The sequence below is a fragment of the Cydia fagiglandana genome, chromosome 22 (genome assembly GCF_963556715.1).
Source record: "Cydia fagiglandana chromosome 22, ilCydFagi1.1, whole genome shotgun sequence".
NCBI lineage: Eukaryota > Metazoa > Arthropoda > Insecta > Lepidoptera > Tortricidae > Cydia > Cydia fagiglandana.
The window spans coordinates 9,352,858-9,375,224 of NC_085953.1; the positions used below are offsets into that span (position 1 = coordinate 9,352,858).

General features: G+C 35.7%; 1 protein-coding gene across 1 annotated transcript in view; it reads right to left on the reverse strand.

Annotated features, from left to right (window-relative positions):
- Positions 1-22,367, reverse strand: part of LOC134675460 (plasma membrane calcium-transporting ATPase 2) — a 199,351-nt gene that overhangs the window by 45,748 nt on the left and 131,236 nt on the right. The window contains exon 4 of the mRNA XM_063533729.1: positions 1,962-2,162. Within this exon, the coding sequence (XP_063389799.1) occupies positions 1,962-2,162 (201 nt within the window). The remainder of the gene's footprint in view (positions 1-1,961; positions 2,163-22,367) is intronic.

The following is a 22,367-nucleotide window of genomic DNA, read 5'->3' on the forward strand; positions in this document are numbered from 1 at the left end:
ATTTTAATGTCGTTAATATATTCAAGGATACTATTAAGCATTCTTGTATACTCTAACATATTACTTTACAATCTTTACATGATTAATTACATTATTCTAGTAGATTACTTATAATTAGTCTTATTTTCTACGTCATGGATTTATAAATGTATGAGATAGATGTAGAAGTGTATGTAGAAAATATAATAGTAACTAGAGATGCTATAACATTTATAAAGGTTCAAGGGAAAAGGACAGATATAGATAACATAGCATCCTTAAAGCATACAAGCAGGGGAGAAGCTACAAGCACCATTAATAGGAAGGATACTGAAGAGTTTGGAAATGTTACAGACAATATAAATGACCTATATCTAATGGAACACGAATCTAAACATGAAAAAGTAAATAAAAATAGAAGCATCATAGTAGTTATAAATACTTCTAACAATGAGTCTGCTATACCTTATTGGGGGAAGGACCTAGAAGGTTTACTAATAGTGAAGCAATCAGGACAGGGTACAACAGTGCATCTAAAACACAGTACTCAAGACCTGAAGGCAACTAAACCATGCCCTACTACCATGGTCTCTGGACAGCCCTTCGACAGAGACCATGGTCTAGAAACGCCTAGAATCATCGAATTGATCGAGATTTAGTTGCAGTTCGTGATCATTGTCAGTGCCTTGACTTGAGTACATGGAACGAGCAATCGTGTTTTTACATTCATTCTTACCAGGATCGTCTATCCACATAGTCATTGAAAAGAGAAAATATATTCATTAATTATATTGTCTACAACAGTTATCGCACTTGCAAGCTATAATCGAAGTTTTTCGATGTCCCGCAAGGATGGCACACAATGTTGAATTTCCGTTCTGGACAGAAATTTGTCTGAATCAGAAATTAACATGTGTCTACACTGTCTGGTAGTCACATTTGTGATTTGTGTCTGACACTGCTGTATTTCCCAAGCGTCGCTCCTACCGTACCTAATTTAAAAATTACTAAACACAACAGAATCCAAATTGTAGTGAAAAATAAATATACAATAAACCACAGGTGATAAAACTGAAAACAATCCAATCAGTGGGCGTGTTTTTTAAAGTGATTGCAATGATGCAATGCAATCAACATTGACAAACATTGCAATCAAATTGTCGCAGTGTGCAATAAAATTGGATTAAAATCTAACCCAAACTGACGGGACATGAGCACACAATCCGTTATTCATGACTGCGAATGTGATGAATATTTTAACGGGGAACACGTTGATACTACAACGATTTCGATACAATACCGTACGATACAATACGAAAGTATGGGATATAGACATAATGACAGAGATTCATTACGAAATGTAAATTAGGAATTGTCGTACGAAAAAAAAAATGGCGAACAATAAGAACAATTAAAAAATAAAGGTAAACTGTAATTTGTAAATTAAGGTAAACTGTAAATTGAATTATTTAGACTATTACAACCCGTTATCTTTTTTTAGAAAATCGTGAAGTCTGAAAAATAATTAAAGTCATGGCAACGTATGCTTATCGTGACAATTTGAACTGCATAAACAGACTAGTAATAAAAGAGATTAGAATTTCAATGACACGACTAACATAAAAGATGTATTACGTAATTTATTTTCACTCTACTGAAAAGCGACTATAGAGAATCCTAGTTCTAGAGTAGTTTTCAACGAGTAGTAAACAAGTGGCAACAAATTTTGATATTTTGATGTTTTTCATGCATATGAATTGTCATAAGACTTTTTTAAACCAGATATTGAAAATATCACTAATTTTGTCGTATACTACTATTAGTATAGTAGTGTTAATTAAAACAAGTTGAATACACTTATAATGTTGAATACACTTCGTTTATAATGTACTCCTAGTCTTTGACTTCTCGTGCAAACTTATCATCAGTAAAGGTAACTTAATACACATCAAGAAGAGTTATAACATTAGTTTGTAACTCACCTATGTCACTATCGTCGTCGGACGGTTTGTAGAAACTCAACCCTAGCGATACAACGGCGGCCACCTCCAGAATGATAAGCGTCACGTCTTGCAGAGCCTCCCACACTAGGGTCAGGAAGGTTTTGGGCGGCTTCGGCGGGATAAGGTTAGAACCGAACACTTCGCGCCGATGCTGGAGATCAGCTTTTGAACCGCTAAGACCTGGAGACAAAAGAAAGTAAAGTATTAGTAAATTTAAATCAAGATCATAACAAGCGGGCAAACGAGTATACATCTTTTAAAATGGTAAGTTATTGTAAAAATTCTAGTAATGATCTTTAAATTCTTAACTCTACCCCGAATAAGAACATGAAGAGCAAAGCAACCAGCATATTTTTAGCTACCTAAAATTAAGTAGACCAGGTACATAATAATAAAACATAAAAGTACGCTCTATTAAAATTCCAAAGTTACTTAAGTGTTTATAAATATTTGTTGAAGTTTACATGAAAGAAAACATTACTAAAATAGAAATATAAAAGCAGAACAAAGAGATTTTCCACCTGGCGAGACCAGAGCTGTGACTATTCCTGGAGTTTATATTTTGTATAAGTATAGACTTAGATACATGTCAAAGTATAACCATATTCTTGCATACTCCATTTTACTTCGTGGCTTTTGTTTGTTACCTAATTCAGTTTCATACCATTAAATCTGAATATTTGCATCATTCTACTGCAAGGCGATCAATAATCGATTTATATAATAATGACTTTATAACAAACCCATTCAAGTAGAAAATCAGTCGATTGCAGATTCTTATGCAAAGCAAGCAAATGTCGATGCACTATTATAACACGGTTCAAAGTTAAAAGGTAACAGGAGCATATCAAAGTAATACATTTACGACCTTCTTCGTTTATAACATAATGTAAATATACATAGTATTCAAAGGGAATTTGAATTCCCTTACCATTGCAGTTAGTTGGTACGAACTCAATTCATTTGACAATCATGCTCGACAATCGGCCATAACTATTGGCGTGCCAGAGGTCTGTTTTCCCAATTACGCAAACAAATACTAAAGCTACTTCAAATACGTTTGAAGTTCTCCCCTTACTGCTACCGCCTTTGAAGCGTTTCTAATTTTGAATGCTCGGGTATTAGCATTCCGTTGAAGTTTATGCCGTAATGCTTTGACACGTGAGACCTTTTCAGTCTGGCTGTATAAAAGCTGAATAAGCCAGCTAATCGTAAAGTTTATGCGAGCAAAGTTTCACCGCACAATAGGTATGGCAACGCGACGTTCCATCCATTCATAATAGATGTGTATGAACGGGCAAGTGACGGTATAACACGCACTGCCACTAGAAAGCGGGTAATATAATTTACAAATACTTGGATTAAATTTCACAACAGTTCGATGCAACCACTCTACTGCACCGTTCTTGGGCGTTATATCATTATATGCAGTTCTCATTTCAATTTCAAACAAAACAATGGAATGGAATACTCATCACGTATTTGCTTCCAAGGTTCGTTTGCGAGGTCAATTGATCAAGAGCTTCACCACTTCATTCGAAATTGTATAGGAACTTTGAAACCAAGTTTTCAGTCAATTTTGCATAAAAACAGACAAGGTTATTAGCATCCATTACCGAAAAATGGGGGAGTTGTGATTCAACAGGACACGAATGAAAAAAACAAACCATCCATCTTCGTAATAAAGTTAGAGGGCGTCACCTTCGCGTCTAAATATAAATAAAACAGGGTTTTACAGAGGGGACAGCGGGCGTGGCTTCCGGGAAAGTTCGCTCCGAAATGAGTTCGCCTTGTGTGAAACAAAAATTTGCTTTAAGCTTGTTCAACTTTTTTCGTTTAGCATTGAATCTCCATTTGTGATTAAGTGTGGATACGGGAGGAATATAAAGTGGTCGATGTTGAAGAATTGTTTATAAAGGCAAAGGGGTCGGTAATAATCGGTATTCCTTTTACATAATCAGTAATATTTAGCCTTGTTTAGATACACTCGGTCGATTATGACCTTGGCTAACAAATTTGGGAACCATATCAAATTGATAGAGACTCCTTATGACTTCCAGTGCAGTATGTAACGTCATTTACATATAAATATATTCTTGGCGGCCTAGGGTCCCATAGTCCAAATTGTCAAAAACTCATTCATTTCACTATGTTCGGGAGAAATCTTAGCTTCATATTTAATTCGTGTTTCTCTTTGCTTTTAACGTGCCTTTGAAACATTTTCAAAGGCCACGAAACAAAAACAACAAATATTTCACCTAAAAAACGGTCCGAGGAGAAAGAAATCAGCTCAAAGTACGTATGTCCCTCGATTGTACTGCGAATTCATTAAGGCGAGGAAATCTGAAAACCCGGCCCCCTTATGAATATTTATTAACAGACCTTAACGGACCGGAAGAAATTCTCGGTCTTAAAAAAATAATTCCTCCATTGAAAAACCCTTTGGACGGGATATTTTTGGACGTATTATTAATAAGCTCATTCGGACGGATAGTCGTTTTTTGGGAAGACAAGACTGATGGGGCGAGATGCGAGATAGACATTTAAGAGAAGCTTTATTCAAATGTGATGTGGTGTAAACAGAAACGAGAGAAATGAATAAAACGTGAATGTTTTGAATAAGATTATCATACTTTGTAATATGTACTATAAAAGACGTCGACATTACTAACCTAGTAGCATCAGTTAGCATTTAAAGTATTGCAGTCTATTCTTTATTTAGCAACTTTGTATCTGCTTCGTTCCATTTCGAGCTGCAATCATTCCCGGAGATCTCAGCCTTATCGTTCACTCTAATAACCATTCCATGGTTAACAACGTCGGTATCTTAACGATACAGTTTTACATTTGCAGTTAAAATAAGTACAATGTTCTATTCAGAACAGATGCAATGTTTCCAAGGTAAAATACGTTGTATTATTAATGTTGTGTGTCTGTGCGGAAAGATATTACAATGGCTGCCCAGATAGACTAAAGTCTAAAAGCTGGGTATGACATTTTAGCAGTAGTCGGGAACTCGGGATAGACTGGAGATGGTCGACGTCACCAAATTTAATATACATTTTGACGTTAACTGTAAGATGATAATAAAAGGTAAGAAAGGCAACAAAATGAGAGAGTTGGTAATGTAATTTGCTCCAAAGCATCCAAGAGTCCTTAAAACACCCGCGTAACTCGCGGACAAACCAATTTATCCACCAAATTACAACCTACTTAATGTTCTTGGGGTAGATTTAAGCAAATTGTTTCCCCATAAAACAGGCCAGCGCAACCTAACGCCCTTCCTGGAATTTATTTGACAAATTTATCAGATCTAGTCAGGTGTCGTCAAGGGTTGGAAATACCTATTACGTTTCCTGATATATTTAACCGAGGAGCGAGATTTCTATTAGATTGAGGATAAGCTTTTAACACGACCGCTGCTTCTTTCACCACTGATTGGAGGGTGTTGTATGTGACTACTTTGAATTCCATCCATTTATTACCATTGTAAAGTTAAGTAACGTGCATTGGGATAAATTAAGAAACGGGATTATTAAAAAAATAGTAAGACGCCTTGATATTGATAAGCGCTGTGTAAGTGTTGTCAAAATTTAAGATCTGCTCATTGAAAACACGTGTGGTTTTCGATATTACCATATGTCTGAGACTGAGGTTATCCTGATGCACGTTACAAACTGCCTTGCATTTGTATATTTTTCTTCTTTTTTACTAATCAAACCAAAAGAAATTCCTATGTTTTAATACAGTTTGCGCTCGCAACATAGTGGCTTTGTATGTTTTGTATTAAAATAGTATAGTAAGTATTGTGTTTGTAAAAAGATACACTAAATGTTAAAAGTCAGTTTTGCGTTACACATGAACAAATGGTCCAGGGCGGTTTCAATTACATAATATTTCTGGAAGGCCAACGTTTTCGTCTACAGAAAGGGACTATTTTTATCGTCTCATGTCAGACTAAGTGGTCGGGTAATGGACAAAGAAGATGTGCAAACACTTAGGCCCGGCGTTGTTTTGGACACACGAAATTTTTTCGATATTTGTATGCGTTTGGCTGAACTTAACCCCGTAAGTTTATCTGCTTGTACAAGTAATTACGAATTTAAACGAGTTTTGGAATCAAATTAGATTTACATATTATCACACCGATGATTCGAAGAATCATACCACAGACCATTGTTGTCCGTTCCTCACCATTTTCAGAATAATTCCTTTTAAAAAAGTCACTATCTTTTATATTTTATAAATATTGAAAAAAAAGGCTGCTCAGAATTTTCGATTCGTAGACTAACGGCATCCTCTTTTATGGACCCAAGATCTACAATCCTCATGATAACCTAGAGTGGTCTGGAAACTTCATATGGACACCTGTTTTTTATACCGAAAAGCTAAATGAGACATGTCCAAAACTACTACTACCAACTACAGGTAAATACTAATCTAAACGTAGCCGTTAAATTCCATGAAATTGAACCAACCTGCATCACAGAAATAACCGTAAGATAAAAAGAGGACGAGGATGAGTCAGTGTGTGCAATACATAAATTACCTGCCCACTAACGTTGCGTAACCGTTGCATTTTATCGGGTTGTTATTCTACTACCAGCAACACTCTGACCATCGTTGGACCTTATGTCTTAGCAATAAGGATTACGAATCGTCAATTAACAGTGCTGATAATGGTACAAGAACCAGTATAAGTAGATATCTGATTACGCGTAATCGTTATAGATCTCCAGGTCAAGATATACTGGTGGAAAGAGAAATTTCTTGTGAGTAAGATAGATGTGGCAAGCGTAAACATCAAGTGCGAAAGAGTACGGTTGAATTACGTTTACTTTCTTACGTGTTTGTAATTGTGATTCATCGATTAATCCTCGTACTACAAGGTTGTGTCAGTATATATAAGTAGAACAAATGGTCGTAAAAAATGAATTTTCAGTCTAAAAATTTAGAAATAATTGAAAAATAATCTGTCGCCATCACAATACAGTGCATCCTCAACGTGTGTGTAGTACCGTCTCAATAACGCTACCAAAACACAACACTTCATATTAAAGAGGTTACGAAAAAGAAAGCTTAACAAAGATATCCAGTACGTTAGGTCATTTTGATTTTTAACAGTCATATAATTAAAAGGCAGTTCGTCTAACTAAGCTAACTCTGGACCAACTTTAACAGAACGTAGTGTTCTATTTTCGTAGAAGACATTTATGATGACATCAAACTAGTTCTAAGCAGAGTTAGCTTGGTTCGACTCTCTCTTGTTTTCCTTTTCTCCAAAAGTACAGTTTTTAACCGCCTACATCTAATGTCGATTGTCTCTACCTCTGCCGTCATAATCATTAAGCTGTCTGACCAATTTCCAACAGCCTTGATTCTGCCCAAATTACCCGAAACCTTGGACGTGTCATTAGTTACAACGTTTAAAGCTGTCTTTATAAAATTTGCCGTAATGACGTCTGTACTAAGCAAGGCAAATTTATACCTATAATATAAGACTATTCAAGCACGATTGTCATACATTTGTTTATTCTCGTTTACATCGTCAGTAATTTAAGAGGTAGGTAGGTGGCTCTTATCAATGGACAACTCTATTTTTTATCAGCCTAAAGCATGTAATGAGTTCAGCTGATGTGTATAAATCCGCCTACATGACTACCTTCTCTTTTATTTGTGTCATGTATCATATTCGTGTTCTTCTTACTTCGTTGCTTTCCTGTAATATTTGATAATATTGTAAATATTCCTAAATCACGATCAGTTTATCCCATAAAAAGCACTTTGGAAAGTTGCCAAATAAAGCTACATGGTGACAGGTAAACGGCGAATAAAATTCATATTTGCATTAAGGTCTGATAAAACTACCTCCTGAGACACAGAAGCGGTTGTTTTGTTTATGAATTTTGAACTCTTAGTTATTCAATTTTCAAAATTGATCGTGGCATATGTGGGGTCTCAGGAGGTTAAACTTATGGGTAACTTTCAATGACCTTAACCACCACGCATGACTGCGCATCCCAAAGTGATCCCTGTCTAAAACGAAGCCTTAAAGTTAGTTTTAACGCAATAATGGGGTGGAAGGCTGCGGGATGGTCTATAAATAGGCCACGATAGTCACATAATGGAGTGACATGAGCGCACGTAATGCGATTGGCCTCCGACAGGATAGTATTAACTGCTACGGTATAAAATTAGATGTAACGGGTGATTTCAGAATAGCCGGTGATGAACACAATGATATTTAGGCCGGTGACAGAAACATTGTGATATTTAACGATGTAAAGGTAGATTTGTCAAAAATAGGAAAGTTGAATGTAGAAATAAATGGCGATGTTGAATAGGTCAGTGATAGGGCAGAAATAGTGTAGGCGAGTGAATGAAAATATGAACCAGATGAGTGAAGATGAAGGTGGTGACTTTATAATAAATTATGACGATTATAAATTAATTAATTTCCGCTACCTGAAGGTTGTCTGGAAAGCTTTTTAGAGATAAGACCGCCTGTTGTTTACCTCTACTTGAGCTACTGTATGCTTTGTGTCGTTTTGTGTATTGAGGTGCGCAATAAAGAAGAAGAGTAAATACTCGTTATTATACACCTCATATACAAATGTATTGTATTGTATGAAACAAATAGGAAAGGATAAGTTCAAAACTCTATTTAACTTTGTATTTGTAGTACATATACGAGAGGATTTACGATATTATACATATGTATAGAAAGAAAAACAGCATAAAGCCTGATGATAAAATGATAAGAAAATAAAATTGAGTCATGTTAGAAAAGAAGCTAGTGATAACGGGGTAGATTATAATATATTATTAACTCAACTGTAGGTCAAGGTGAATTGATGCTACATATGTACCTAAAAGTAATATAATCAGACAATTCTAGGCAAATATCATAAAATTGGAAAGCCAGCGACCGTAACCTAATTAGCGACAAAACATTAAAAAGATAGTACAAAGCCAAGAGAAAATTTATAGATAAGAAATAAAACAATAGACATCGTGGATGATTCACACTAAGATGCATTAGAGCAGCCATAATGCCATCGTCTGTACGCCGGAAACACAGAAATAGTACAGAAACATCGGCCAATGAACGGGGCTCAGTCATACTAAAAATAAAGCACTCGTATTTCTAATGTATCGATGCAATTATCGTAAAATTCTGTAGACTGTTTTTCAAACCACTGTATGAGGGATTAGGACTGAGCTAGACAGGATATTAGTATAACAGGTGACGATTTATGTGGCTCATTCGATTAATTAAAAATTGAGTTGAAAACTATTTTAACTTGTTATTGATGACATAAATATATAAAGCAGTATGGCTGAAGTAAGCGAGTGGGATTTGAACCTGTGACTTTCAGTTTCACCGGAGTTTTCTAATAAGTTTTCGACACTGCGGGACGCATGCTTTTTATTAAAGTGCTTGCCTTTTTAACTAGTCTTGTTTTGTTATTCTAGTAATTATTCTGGGTGTTCTGTAAACGTTTATACATATATTTTAAGGAGTCTATAATGTAATACTTTGGTATTGTAATTAGTGATGTACCGACTATTGATTTGGCCGACTAGCCGACTAGCCGACTAATCGGCGCTCGAATGGCCGATTAGTCGGCCGACTAGTCGGCTAGTCGGCCAGATCATTCGTTTGTATAATTTCAGGTGAAAAACAATAGTTTTGCTCCTTTGGTTGCGCTATTCATCATATTAGCTTAGCTAAAAGGTGTTCTCTACAGGTTCAAAGCCCTATCACAAGAATCCTCGTTCGATTTCTGTATTTCTTTTATTTTGCGATCCGAAATCAAGCGGTCGAAATTCAAAAATCGGCTCCCTGTAGAGGAAAACACCAGCCCACCAACATACGATAACGATCAAACGGCCAAATTATATGAACAAAAGTTTTCGCCTGCACCCTGAATAGGTACCTATTTTGGTAAAAATAGGCATAAAACATATGGCAAATATTGACTGTTGACTTCTTTTTTTTCTGTTTTCTTTCACTAATAAAGTGCCGACTAATCGGCCATTTTTGCCGACTAGTCGCCGACTAATCGCCGACTACAAATGTGGCCGGATAGTCGGCTTTCCCGAATAGTCGGCGACTAGTCGGTACATCCCTAATTGTAATCCGTATCCCTGCTAATATTATAAACGAGAAAGTAACCCTGTCTGTCTGTCTGGTTACCTCTTCACGCTTCAACCGCCGAACCGATTTAGAAGAAATTTGGAATTTACATAGTTTAAGGCCTGGCGAAGGACATAGGATAGTTTTTATCAATCATCATCATCAATATATTAATAATAGAAGGTACTACCCTAGACAGCCAGTTCAACGTATACCCCCGTGAACATGAAAATGTCCCAAAATAGACAGGCACTCCTCTCTATCATACTCGGCGCTTACCCTTCTTCACGCCTGCTCAAACATGTCAAAATAAAGGACTCAACCCTACGAGTGATTGATTGATTTTTAACGAATGCTGTCATAATGAAGAAATCATTGCTACCAAGATATGTTAAATGTTTAGCAAACTCTGACAGACGGATTGACTTGGTTATTACCAAACTAGTAGTTCTTAGGTTTAGGTTAGGTCAATTTGCATAGCAACGCCGTAAAACTGGACTGGTAATATCGATACAAGCAGTCTAAATAGATATTCTTGCTAATTCTATTCACTACGGAAGTTTTGTAGTTTTTGAGATACCAGCTTTTTTTTCTTATGACATTAATGTTACAATTTTTTATCAGTAATGTTAACCATTTGTATTTTGGACCAGTTTGCTTACTTTTTCCTTTCTGTTTGTATCACAAATAAGAGGAAATGCGATAACCACGATGCGGGTGTTACTATCAGCTATGACAAGGCAGGACGGATAGGAAGCGTCGGTTTTCGACTCACTTTTAAATCCACTAATGCAATTCTAAAATAGAAAAGAAGTATAACGACATCTAAAATACACAAACCGTAAACCCAAAAAACAACAAAAGATAGCTAAATGATACTAAACTTTACCTTCTTAAGAGTTAACATTTACAAATACCTAAAAGTTGATTTAAACTATTTAAAGAGTAGATCGCTATTCCCGAACGCATTACCATATAATATATGGTAATATGGCATATATCATCTATTTTAAGACCGTCTGATCGCAATACAATAGACCAAACTAAATAAAATAATTCACGAACGGCTCGAAATAAAGAATGTCTGAGCAAAAAGGCACAAATCATACGGATAATGTAAGCAAGTCACATGTTAACGTGACTCAGAATCACCTCTAGTTTATAGTCAATAAATCGACGGCACATCTCCGTGCGAAACAATATTTAACGCTAACGTACAAATAGAATTACTGAACTTTGGACGATTACAACAAAAACGTCATATGTCTCTACGAGATTTATAGACAGATACGACATTTTTCGATTAAATAGGTAACACAAGAAGGGAAATTAAAGTCAAATTATTTGGCGCTAAATACTTTTGTTCTTGCCAGATGTCTTTTGGTAATTGTATGAGTATCCAAGATCTAATTTTAGATTGTGGTGACTTTCCTTGACCGGTTGCACGACTTTCTAATTCAATTCAATTTCAGAGCCCGTAGCTTTGCACATTACCTGCGCAAAATGATGTATAGGTACTGGACTGAGTAGGTACTGAATGATATTAATTAACATGAATTTGGCATATACGAAGCGATTTTAAGCAGGAGTCTATCCTACTCGAAACAATTTATTAAGCAGGCCACTGACGAGCCTTCCAAATGGATGCCGTTACAATGGATTCATCCAAATGGACGGCATCTTAATATTAAACTTTGTACGTTTTTGACATTAACTGACCGATTTTGGATTGCAGCCACGCTATTTGGACTGTTGGAAGGCTCGTCAGTGGCCACCTTAAAAGCGAAGTGGCTTCCGACATACACACGCATTTTGTGTCATTTTCATCCACGGGTATAATGACATTTAATAAATACCTAATAGTGAACCTAAAATGCCTAAAATAAAATTATAGTCGGTAAGTGAGGTGTTGTACTTCACAGGATATTATAATATGTTATTCAAACAAATGCCACTTTTAGTTGCATGGAAAAAAAAAAGGTATTGGCATTTAAACTATTTGCAATCAAAAATGTTCCTATATTATTGGCGCCACTTGCACCATCCCACTAAACCCGGTTAAACCGTTAACCAAGTGTCAAATTGTATTGGTAACCATGGTAACTCCAGGTTTAACTGGTTAACCCGGGAGTAGTGGGATGGTGCAAGTGGCTCTTAAAGGTTACTACGCTAAAAATTTGCATTATCTATGTATCTTTGCAGTCAGCGAACAATAAAAAGTGTAAAATGCGAAAACCAAAAATTGCACAATGCTTGATAAGCAGGTAAACCTACGTTGTTACTCGTACTACTTAGGCTCATGTTTTATAAAGTCGGGGCATTGTTTCCACGCACGTCAGCGTGATAAGGGTTACCTTGGGCTTTTGGGGTGTTAAGATAGTTTACTTGCCAATTTACTGTGGACAGGGATACGACAAAGAAAATACCAGTAGAAGACAAATCGATAAAATAAGTTAATATATTTCAAATACTCTTCTTCCGTGTTTTCTGTGTTCACTAAAGACCTATCTTTAGTTATGCGTCCTTGGTCCTATATATATATAGCACATATATATATATATATATATATATATATATATATATATATATATATATATATAGCACCGTATAGCACAAGGAATTTCGTACATTGACCTGCCTGTTCCTATCACTTGCACGCGTAATTATACTAGTTATATTTGTATCTCGCTCGCACAGTGTCATTGACTCAGACTTTCAAAGTTAACCTGCCGAATCGATTTTATTAAAATTAGTAGGTAACTATATAATCTTATTATTTTTAAATATTTCTTTTCTCAACTTTAAAAATAGGCATCTAATTATTATCTTATACAGTGGAAACTGGATAAGTGGAATCGCAAGGGACCGGCTGTTTAGTCCCGCTTATCCAGGTTTTCCATTTATCCAGTTTTCCACTAAACCAGGTTCAAATAAAACATTTTCTCACTTACAGAAGCTCTCGCTAACAGAGGTTGTGGATGCTAGTAATGTCGCTTATAGAGGTCACGTATGGTATGATCAAGACTTAAATAATCATCTTTTATTAAATATGTATGTAGATATGTATGTATTAACAAAAATAGGTATGTAATCCTGACTTAAAAAAAAGCAATACTGTAAATAATCCACAGTACCTACTCGTATACAATTTTCAAAATTACAAAAACTAAATCACTCCTAATATATATTTATGCACGAAAACCAGTATGGTTAAATAAATCAATGTACCGATTGTACTTTAATGCAAAAAAAACTGAACGATGATCTCATACAAAATACGTAGTTAAAACACGAACCATAATGAACGAAACAAACTACCCTCCTTGTGACGGTTTATTAAAAATACAAATTTTATAACGCCGAGCTATTCCACTCATAGAGGTTTCGGAGACGGCTGCTTCCAGTTACAGAGGTAAAAATAAGAAATTTTCGAAAAAATGGATTCCGCTTATAGAGGTCCCAAAATTCCACTTATAGAGGTAATTCGTTGCCAAGGGACTGGAACCGAGAACTTGGGTCCACTTAGAGAGGTTTTCCACTAACCCAGGTTCCACTTATCCAGTTTCCACTGTAATAATATACTATGAAGATTATTAGGAAGTAGATTCTCCATGTTTTATAGTTCAAAATTAAGAAAATCAAAGCCTAACCTCCGAGCGCAAAACCATAAGTAGGCCTGCGTTTAATTATTTATACTATCGATTAGTTGCTAAGTTACAATCTCGAATCAAGTTATTTAAATCAATAGTTTACCACGAAATGGTCCCGCCTCGGCATAATGCTAACCCAAAAGTCAGCGCTGAACTTCGGCGACATTCGTGGGTCATTTAACTATTTAATCCTTATAGTGCAATAGAGACAGATAGCATTTCGTTTCGTTTTCTACAAACGATTATCACCTTGGCTTAGGGTTACCAGATCCAAATTTGGAATTTCCTGACAAAATTCCTGATTTTTTCCCGATGTTCATATCGGCGACGGGGGCGTGTATGCTTGATACAGTCACCTGCAACAATATGTTACTTTTTGAAAGCCGCAAAAATAAGTGACACTCTCTTCTGGCTCTACAAATAAGATCTTGTCAGATATTTTTTCCGCCTTCGTTGTGTAACATATTATTGTAGGTGACTGTACATTGTTTAAATTTGATTTATTTTTGCAAATTTGAATAATGTACCTATTTAGGTAGGTACATAATAAAAAAGTCTGTTAATTCAATAAAATTCCTGACATTTTCGTATTCCGCCCGCATTCCTGACAAACGGCCAAAATTCCTGACATGTCAGGAAAATTCCTGACATTTGGCAACCCTACCTTGGCTAGGCCCCCAGGTTGGATTATACTCCGTTTCTCTGCATCGCTATCGACTCGTCACCTATTTCCGTGAGACGGTTCCGCGGTGATGCTCCATCAGTTATTCATTCCCTGACACCTTTTGTTGCCGAGCAAACTTTAGACGCGTTTTACAACGTTGTTTAATCAATAGTACCCTTACCACGACTGCTTTAGCAATGTCAAACTGACATATTCGCTAACGTCTGCGTAACTTACTTTCATGCATCACACTCGCACTATTATGTATTGTGCCCCATACATTCCGCGACTCTTCTCTTTCCGAACAGACTCTACGAGCGAGATGCATATAAAGTAAGTTACGTACACGCTAGCGAATATGTCAATTAAGCTTAGAATAAATATAAAAATTACTGTCTTGGGTGAGACTTGAACTGACGGCCTCTGGATCGATACTCCAGCGTTCTGCCATCTAAGCCACCAAGACCTCAGCTCGAAGCTTAATAGCATCGTTCGCAGACGTTTTTGCTTGTTAAAAATTAAAATATATGTCAATTGTCAGTGTCAAACGGGTGGTAGCCGTAGAGATGCAATGTTTTAAGTTGCATCCATACCGCAGTTTTGTGGAGCGACTGTTTAGTAACACTGTGCAACAGTAAGTAAGTAAGCGGTTACCTAGTGTTACCGTGTTGCTCCACAAATGCTAGTTGCGGTGAGGATGCACCTTTACACCATTAAAATACTGTTTTGACCTGAATAATCGAAAATAAATTATCCTATATTCTGGCTTTTCTTCAAAGAGAGTAGGTACGTATAAAGCGCTTCGCTTCGTTGTTCCTATGACACTTAAACTAGTTATTAAGTTTTCTTTCTTTTGTGAGAAAAAGTGTTTGATTACAAGCAAAAAACTTAATATTAAACGCACAACTGACATACTTTTCCGAAGTTCTGAACGTTCCACTTTTTATAGATGGCTCATTATTCAAAGCATTAGACAGGGCGGAAAACGAACTTTGCGAAAACTTACAAATTCCAATGAAAAGTTACTGAACGCTCTGTCATGTCAGTGTTCGGGTTTCTGAGAGTCATATTCTAGCTAGACAATATTAGGTTAGCTGGAAGAGATCCCTCTTGCTGGCTGGCTGAGTTCGCCTTTGTACTTTCTAATATATATTGCTGTTACCTAACCTTGTTTTGTACGATAAAGCTGTGCACCAGCTTTATTGTACGGGTTGGGCCTTTTTATAAAACGGTAAGTAGCTGAAATTATTAGGCAAAGAAAAAATAAATTTATCGTATGGATTTCTATGACAACACTCTCTACCGAGAGAATGGATCGGATCTTATGAACAGAATACGAGATCTGATATTCCGTAGATAAGTTTCAAAATCCAGGGTTCGAACCCAAACAGATAGCCCACGCGTCTAACCCGTCCACCGCTACATTACGGTTTCCGCAAGTCATGTCAGAATTCGGTCATGTTTTAGTTGAGTCGTTTAAGCTTGCGCACGAGTGACAGGAAACGTGTAATTGTGAGAAAACCAACAAATGCGTCACAGAGGAAGAAGTTATTAGACCTAATAGACGCAATTTAACGCACGCGAATACCTAAAGTTCAAAAACATCGTTAACATTTTTGGGAAGGGACCAATTATTAAACGTTTCATTAATTACAGAGTAAGTACCTGCCTAACCGAACCTAAACTTAGGTATTCTGCTATACTTTGGAAAGTATTATTTTCAATTAGACATATGTATTTCATATGATAACCTCTTTGTAAATATTTTGCATTTATTTCCTAATCTACATGCATTCATAATTGGGGACTACTGTATATGTATATTAAATAAATGTAAGTTTAAAAAGATCTTCAGAAAGCGTAAAGCTACGTTACTTAGAGACAGTAACTATAAGAGTTCCACAGGGTTCTAAGTTGGGCACAAGCTATAAATGATTCACGTAAATAATCCTGTTCCTCTCTATGAGAAACACAGTGTAAGGGTTCCGCAGGGTTCTAAGTTAGGTCAAAAACTATAAAAGATTCCCGTAAATAAGAAATCCTGTTATGCTAATCAGCTTCCTCAGGTTAGTCAGGTTCTTTAAGATTTTCTATGAGACTGATACCACGAGTGACTGTAGAATGTCGTATTAGAAATGCCCACTTTTCTGTTGCAAAAATCATGATTGTGAAGTCATCTGGTTTAAACGCCCGTCTGACGCGGCGCGACGCATTAGGCTATCGAAGCAAATCGTGCGAGACGCTACGTGGTTCCTTCCATCCCACTACGGATAGTTAAATATAAAGTGATTTAATAATATAGGAAATATAGGAATATAGTGTGTATTATTAATCAAAAGCTGCAGGCGGGTATGATACGTGTCAGATAAGTGTCAGTCATATAGCCATTTTTCGAGGTCAACAATGTACTAAGAGCTTCCTCTATATATAAATTCCGTCGCTGGATGTGGGTATAGGTCTGACAGTAGGTATCAAAATGGCGTAGAAGAAGCCAAGAATAGAACAGGTTCCTAAATACGAGAACCTTTTTTGAATTGCTGGAATAAATTTACGTCCTGGCAGTGGTGTTATCGTAAAACTCAAAAGCCGCAACGGAGCGACCTTTTACGCAAAAACGTAAAAGTTTTACACGAACCGATATCGATATTTTATCGTTTTACTGGTGAATTCGCATTAATGTCGAACCCTCGTATGTGGGTTGACCGTGAACTTGGAATAACAGCTTTGTTGCTTTAAAGATAGGGTTTAGGTTTGAAAGACAATGTGATGTTGATGCTTGGTGTGTGCGATTGTTTTATGTGTTCGGATCAATGGAACGGGGTTATATTTAGTTTCTTGGATAGATTGAGGAATTGTAATGCTGATATATAGAGCAATGACTTGAAGGAAACCTAGAAATACAATTACTATGGACAATACAAACGCCAGAATCCCAGGACAGACCGAACAAATGAAGTTGGGATTAAGGGCAGGAAGATGAATTTTCACGCCGTATTTTCTAATGGTGTACTTAAACTTATGTTGCTCATATCTTATTCACATCACATTTCACGTTACGTTTAAAAAAGGAACTTAAATATTATGATTACAACAATTTCAGATTATAATATAATGTATGGAACCTCTTACCTGACGGTTTAAATGAGAATTTCGCTCACACGCCGTACATTGAACGCATATTCGCTAGCTAATGAGCTATTTAGCAGCACTTTGAGCATATATGCCGTTGAAATTGCTTTGGATAAATATCGCAATTAACTATATCAGCGGTCCAGTCAATGAGAGATTTAACTTCGATAACATTCAAAACAGTGAATTCATCATCAAGATATTACATACTCAATTACTTAAACTGCCTTCGGGAATTCAATGACAATTGATGAAAATTTGTTGAGGTAAGTAACAATAATAATGTTAAAGATATGCTGCGTACTCTTGGTTTTAGTGACGATGGTAAAATACGCTTTCTTATTCATCAGAAATGACGGCTTAGTGATGAAACCTTTTCGTTACGATCCATTTCTTTGGACGTCAATATGATTTCATTAATGGCAATAAAAAAGGTAGGTAGATATTTAGTAAATATACCTATAGTGTAAATATTATTTACCACAAAAATAAAATTAATTCTTTGTTTTTTTTTTATGAGTAGTTAACAGTTTCCTCACTCTTAATAAATAACAGGAGAACACCCCCATAGACGGATTTCTAATTTTGCACAATATATTACGCTAATCATCGCACATGATATAATAAGTGCTATAAATCTATAAGAAAGAAACGCCAAAAACAACAAAAATCGTAGGTCAAGTAACTATGAATGAAAGCAATATCGTCATGGGCAAGAATTACTAACTGGTAGTTAATCCGTTTGTAGATTTGTGTGTTGTGTAGAAAAATAAATAGGTTAATAGTTAAAGGTCAATATCAAGACTAAATATTTGCGAAATGTTAAGGACAATATTGACAAACCACATCAAACCAAGTTAACCGACCAAATAAACCCATTATCAACAGTATAAATAAAGTTCACCGATGTAGAGCAAAATATTATATTTAGACAGCTTAGTCTTCCGCTATTGTCAGTCCAACAGGCCAAAACCAACTTACCGGCTAATTATTAAAGTTCAATTGGGTTTGGGCAGTGGTTTGAGCTTGTTGTAAAGGAAATTCAATCTTGTTGGTTTGTAATTGGGTGTGTTTCGTGTTGTCGGGATGTGTGGGCAAGAGGATTATATTCGGAATCTGGCCGATGCACATCGAGTGGACTGGGATTAGACGGGATATTATGTACGGCTTGAGATGTGCTTGTAATACTGAAACATTTAACTATTCGGACGGTTGTTTAATTGTTTTAGTTATTAGCAGAAACGTATGCAGAACTGATGGAAATTTAGTTGACTCAGAAACAACATATATCACGACGACGAAGCGACGGGCCCGAAACATGTCGCCAATAGCGACTAAAAATTCAAGTGAGTGAAACCGTTGTCGTCTAAACAGTTTAAAATATGTCTCACGAAAGTTTAATATCGAACAACAGATATGTTTGGAGACAAGAAATAAAGACTTAACCACAAACAATAAAGGCTACGCCTAAAAGAGAAATTGAAAATTTATTGAATGACAAAAAGGACTACATTAGTCCATTTCCTATCATCCTATCCTACGCAAACAAATCACAAGAAACGATATCAGAAAAAAGAATATAGAAAAAATGGAAATTCAATACGGTCAATCAGTCACACGGGTTGCTCATTGTTTAAAGAAGCATGGCGAAACTGTCTTTGTCAACATTAAAAGTTTGGGAAAGCTTCAAAGGAAAAACAAATAATCATTTAGTGCGTGACGAACATTAAAAATAATTGATACTTACATGCTGGATCTTGAAATATGTTTGATCTGAATTATAAATATTAGTAAGTATTCCCCCGAAAACCTGACCTAAGTTTTGAAAGCAACCCCACATCTTAATCTTTAATAGATGGTATCTCGGCTGCCCTAAGCAGAAAACAAGTATCTCGGAAATTTTCAAAAACGGGTTTTTTGGATTTTCGGAATCTACATTTTTAGGTGCATCTTTCACCAAAAAAATAATTGTAAAATAATGCGTAGTTTTTAAAATATTCATGTTTTTAAAATCCAAGTATCTTTTTTTGACCCTGTATTCTACGCTGAATTCAAGTATATGTCCCATTTCTACGCTAAATTCAAGTAACTAAACAAAGATACTTGTAATTCATATAGATGACAGAGATACTTGAGTTTAGCGTAGATGTTCGTAACTACGAATCAGTTTATTACAATGGTAAAACAAGTATCTCCCAACACAATCTGCAATTTAGGTTAGAAATTAGTTACATAGTTATACAGAAGGTACCTTGTTTAAACATATACTTACGAGTACATAGAGAACAAATTTGCTTAGCAATATTCGTGTCAAAAGCTAACACGTGAAGAGTCTGTGACATTTAAGTATAAAGAAAAAGTGTTGTTAAAACAATTAAAATTATCTGTATTGTCTACAGTAATGAAAACAGAACACTAGAATGCATAAGATAGACGCCTACGCCAAAGAAAGAGGAAATCATAATTATGCCGCATCCATGCCAAAGGTTTTGGAAAAAAATAGAAACAAACAATAACTGACTGGATTCAATTGACCAAAAGGGAAATATTTATTTTAATCCAGAAATTGAATTTTTATAAAGAAATATATTATGTGGTTAAGTGAATCATCTAAGATCAATTTCGAGGAGTCTACTTACTAATTAGATCAAACCCACCCCTCCCCTCTACTGAGTTAGACCAAAAAAAGTCTGTAGAGATGTTGAGAGCACACTCAGTGCCAGTGTTATTTATATCATAATTTCATAGAAGTTTGACGTTTAAAATAACACCTGCACTGCGTGTGCTGTCAAAATCTCTGCAGTTTTTGGTTTAACTCTAGCCACTAAAGATAACCACCGATTACTTACCATATTAATAAGGTAACATAGCCAAGAATCGATATTGCTTTATAAGAAATATGGAAAACTGATTTGAAGGATTTAATTAGATTTTTACTTAGTTACATAAGTAAAGTTAAATAGTAAATAAAGTAACTATGTACCTAAGTATTTATCTATGCAAGTATGTATATCGTCGGCATCGTCGCCTAGTACTCATAGTACAAACTTTGCTTAATTTGGGGCTAGGTCAAAGGGTGAAAGATTGTCCCCAAATATTGATTTTTATGGACTCACCAGCTCTCACCATACCATGCACCAGCCTCATTCCTATCAAAGACATCTGTCAAATAGGACTATAAAAAATGCAAGTCGAACTCGCCCACCTTACAAATTTAAATTATTTCTTTTTTTGTAGGTACTTTATAGTTTTCAGATTATTCCCTCTACTTATAGTGTAAGACAATATTACTTGCTACATTTCATAGTTCTAGGTCAACGGGACTTCCTTTAGTATTCGACAGTCTCAAATGAATCAAAATTTAAAACTGGTAGGTAGTAGGTAGCTTGCCTACTTACCTACCAGTTTTAAATTTTGATTCATTTGAGACTGTCGAATACTTACGTATTTTGACATAAACGACCGTATCTTTTTTTACGTTAATTTAGAAGTTTGAAACCACCCATCCACGAAGACAGAGGGTTTGTTGAAGGAATAGGATATTGTATCACAAAATAATCGCTGGCAATAAATAAAATCGATGAAATAGCTACCAATAACCATGTGTCAGAAGGTCTGAGGATGGCAACATCAATTACTAATAAAAGAAATGTATATTTTCCAGGAGAAAATGAGTTTTAAATATATATAAAAAAATATAATTCTTTCAAGCGTTTTATTATGTAACAGAAATTTTGAAGTCGACAAACCAGAAAGAAACAAAAATAAGTTATCGGTAGCTTATGTCATTAGCTTTCATTTGATACCATTTCCTTCAGAATTACATGAAAATTTGAAAAGTTATTGAGCGGAGAGCCAAATATGTTAAGTATTTAAGAAGCTAAAGTGCTTGCTATTTCAAAGCTAAACACGAGATACTTGAATTTGTGTAGAATGGTTCTGTGATTTTCCGGCAGTAAACTACACAGAAAACATTTTATGCCTGTACAAAGTTTTATATACAAGAATATAAAAAAATAAAGTCTTTATAAGGTTAATTTTATCGCCCTTAACATAATGGTATAAAAAGATGTTATATTTTAGACCAAATACCTAACAAAACAGACAAATTACGTTTTTTTGCTCTCCTCAAAAATTTGTCAAAACTGAGTTACTTGTTTTCTGCTTAGGGCAGCCGATCTCCAGAACCTTCGAGTTTAGTACGAGGGTAGCCCTATAAAGCCGGTCGACGAAGGGATAACAATGGGTCTAGGTAGAAAGCTTGCCGTTTCATGTACGTGCACCTATGTGGGAAGAGGCTATGTAAAGCTACTCGTAAATATTACACTTAAAGGATTTTATATCCACTTTATAGTTGATAGACATTGAATGCGACTAGCTCACTTAGCTTACCCTAGTTGAGCTTGATGAGATCAGCTCAAGAAGTCCGGATCATGAAAAGCTGAAATGATGTGATGATGATAATAATAAGACGTTGTTTGACGATATAAATAAACATCCGAATCTCATAACTGTTTACGGTCTTTATTCTTATTAAGACCAAAACAGCTTACGTGAGAAATTAGTTAGAAATATAAAGTTTGTAACAATTTAACCAAAACTGCCAGTCATTCTTGTAACTGATTACACTACGCGTCCGCACGTTAAAATAGTAACTGACAGTTAAACTTGGGTTATTAATGTACGAAAACCGGACGGGTCAACCACAAGCTTCCAACTTTAGGTAAAGATAAGCAATGGGTCAAAGTTTGCTTTTGTTACAGCGATGTCAGATACATTGACAGAGGTTTCGGATAAGGAGT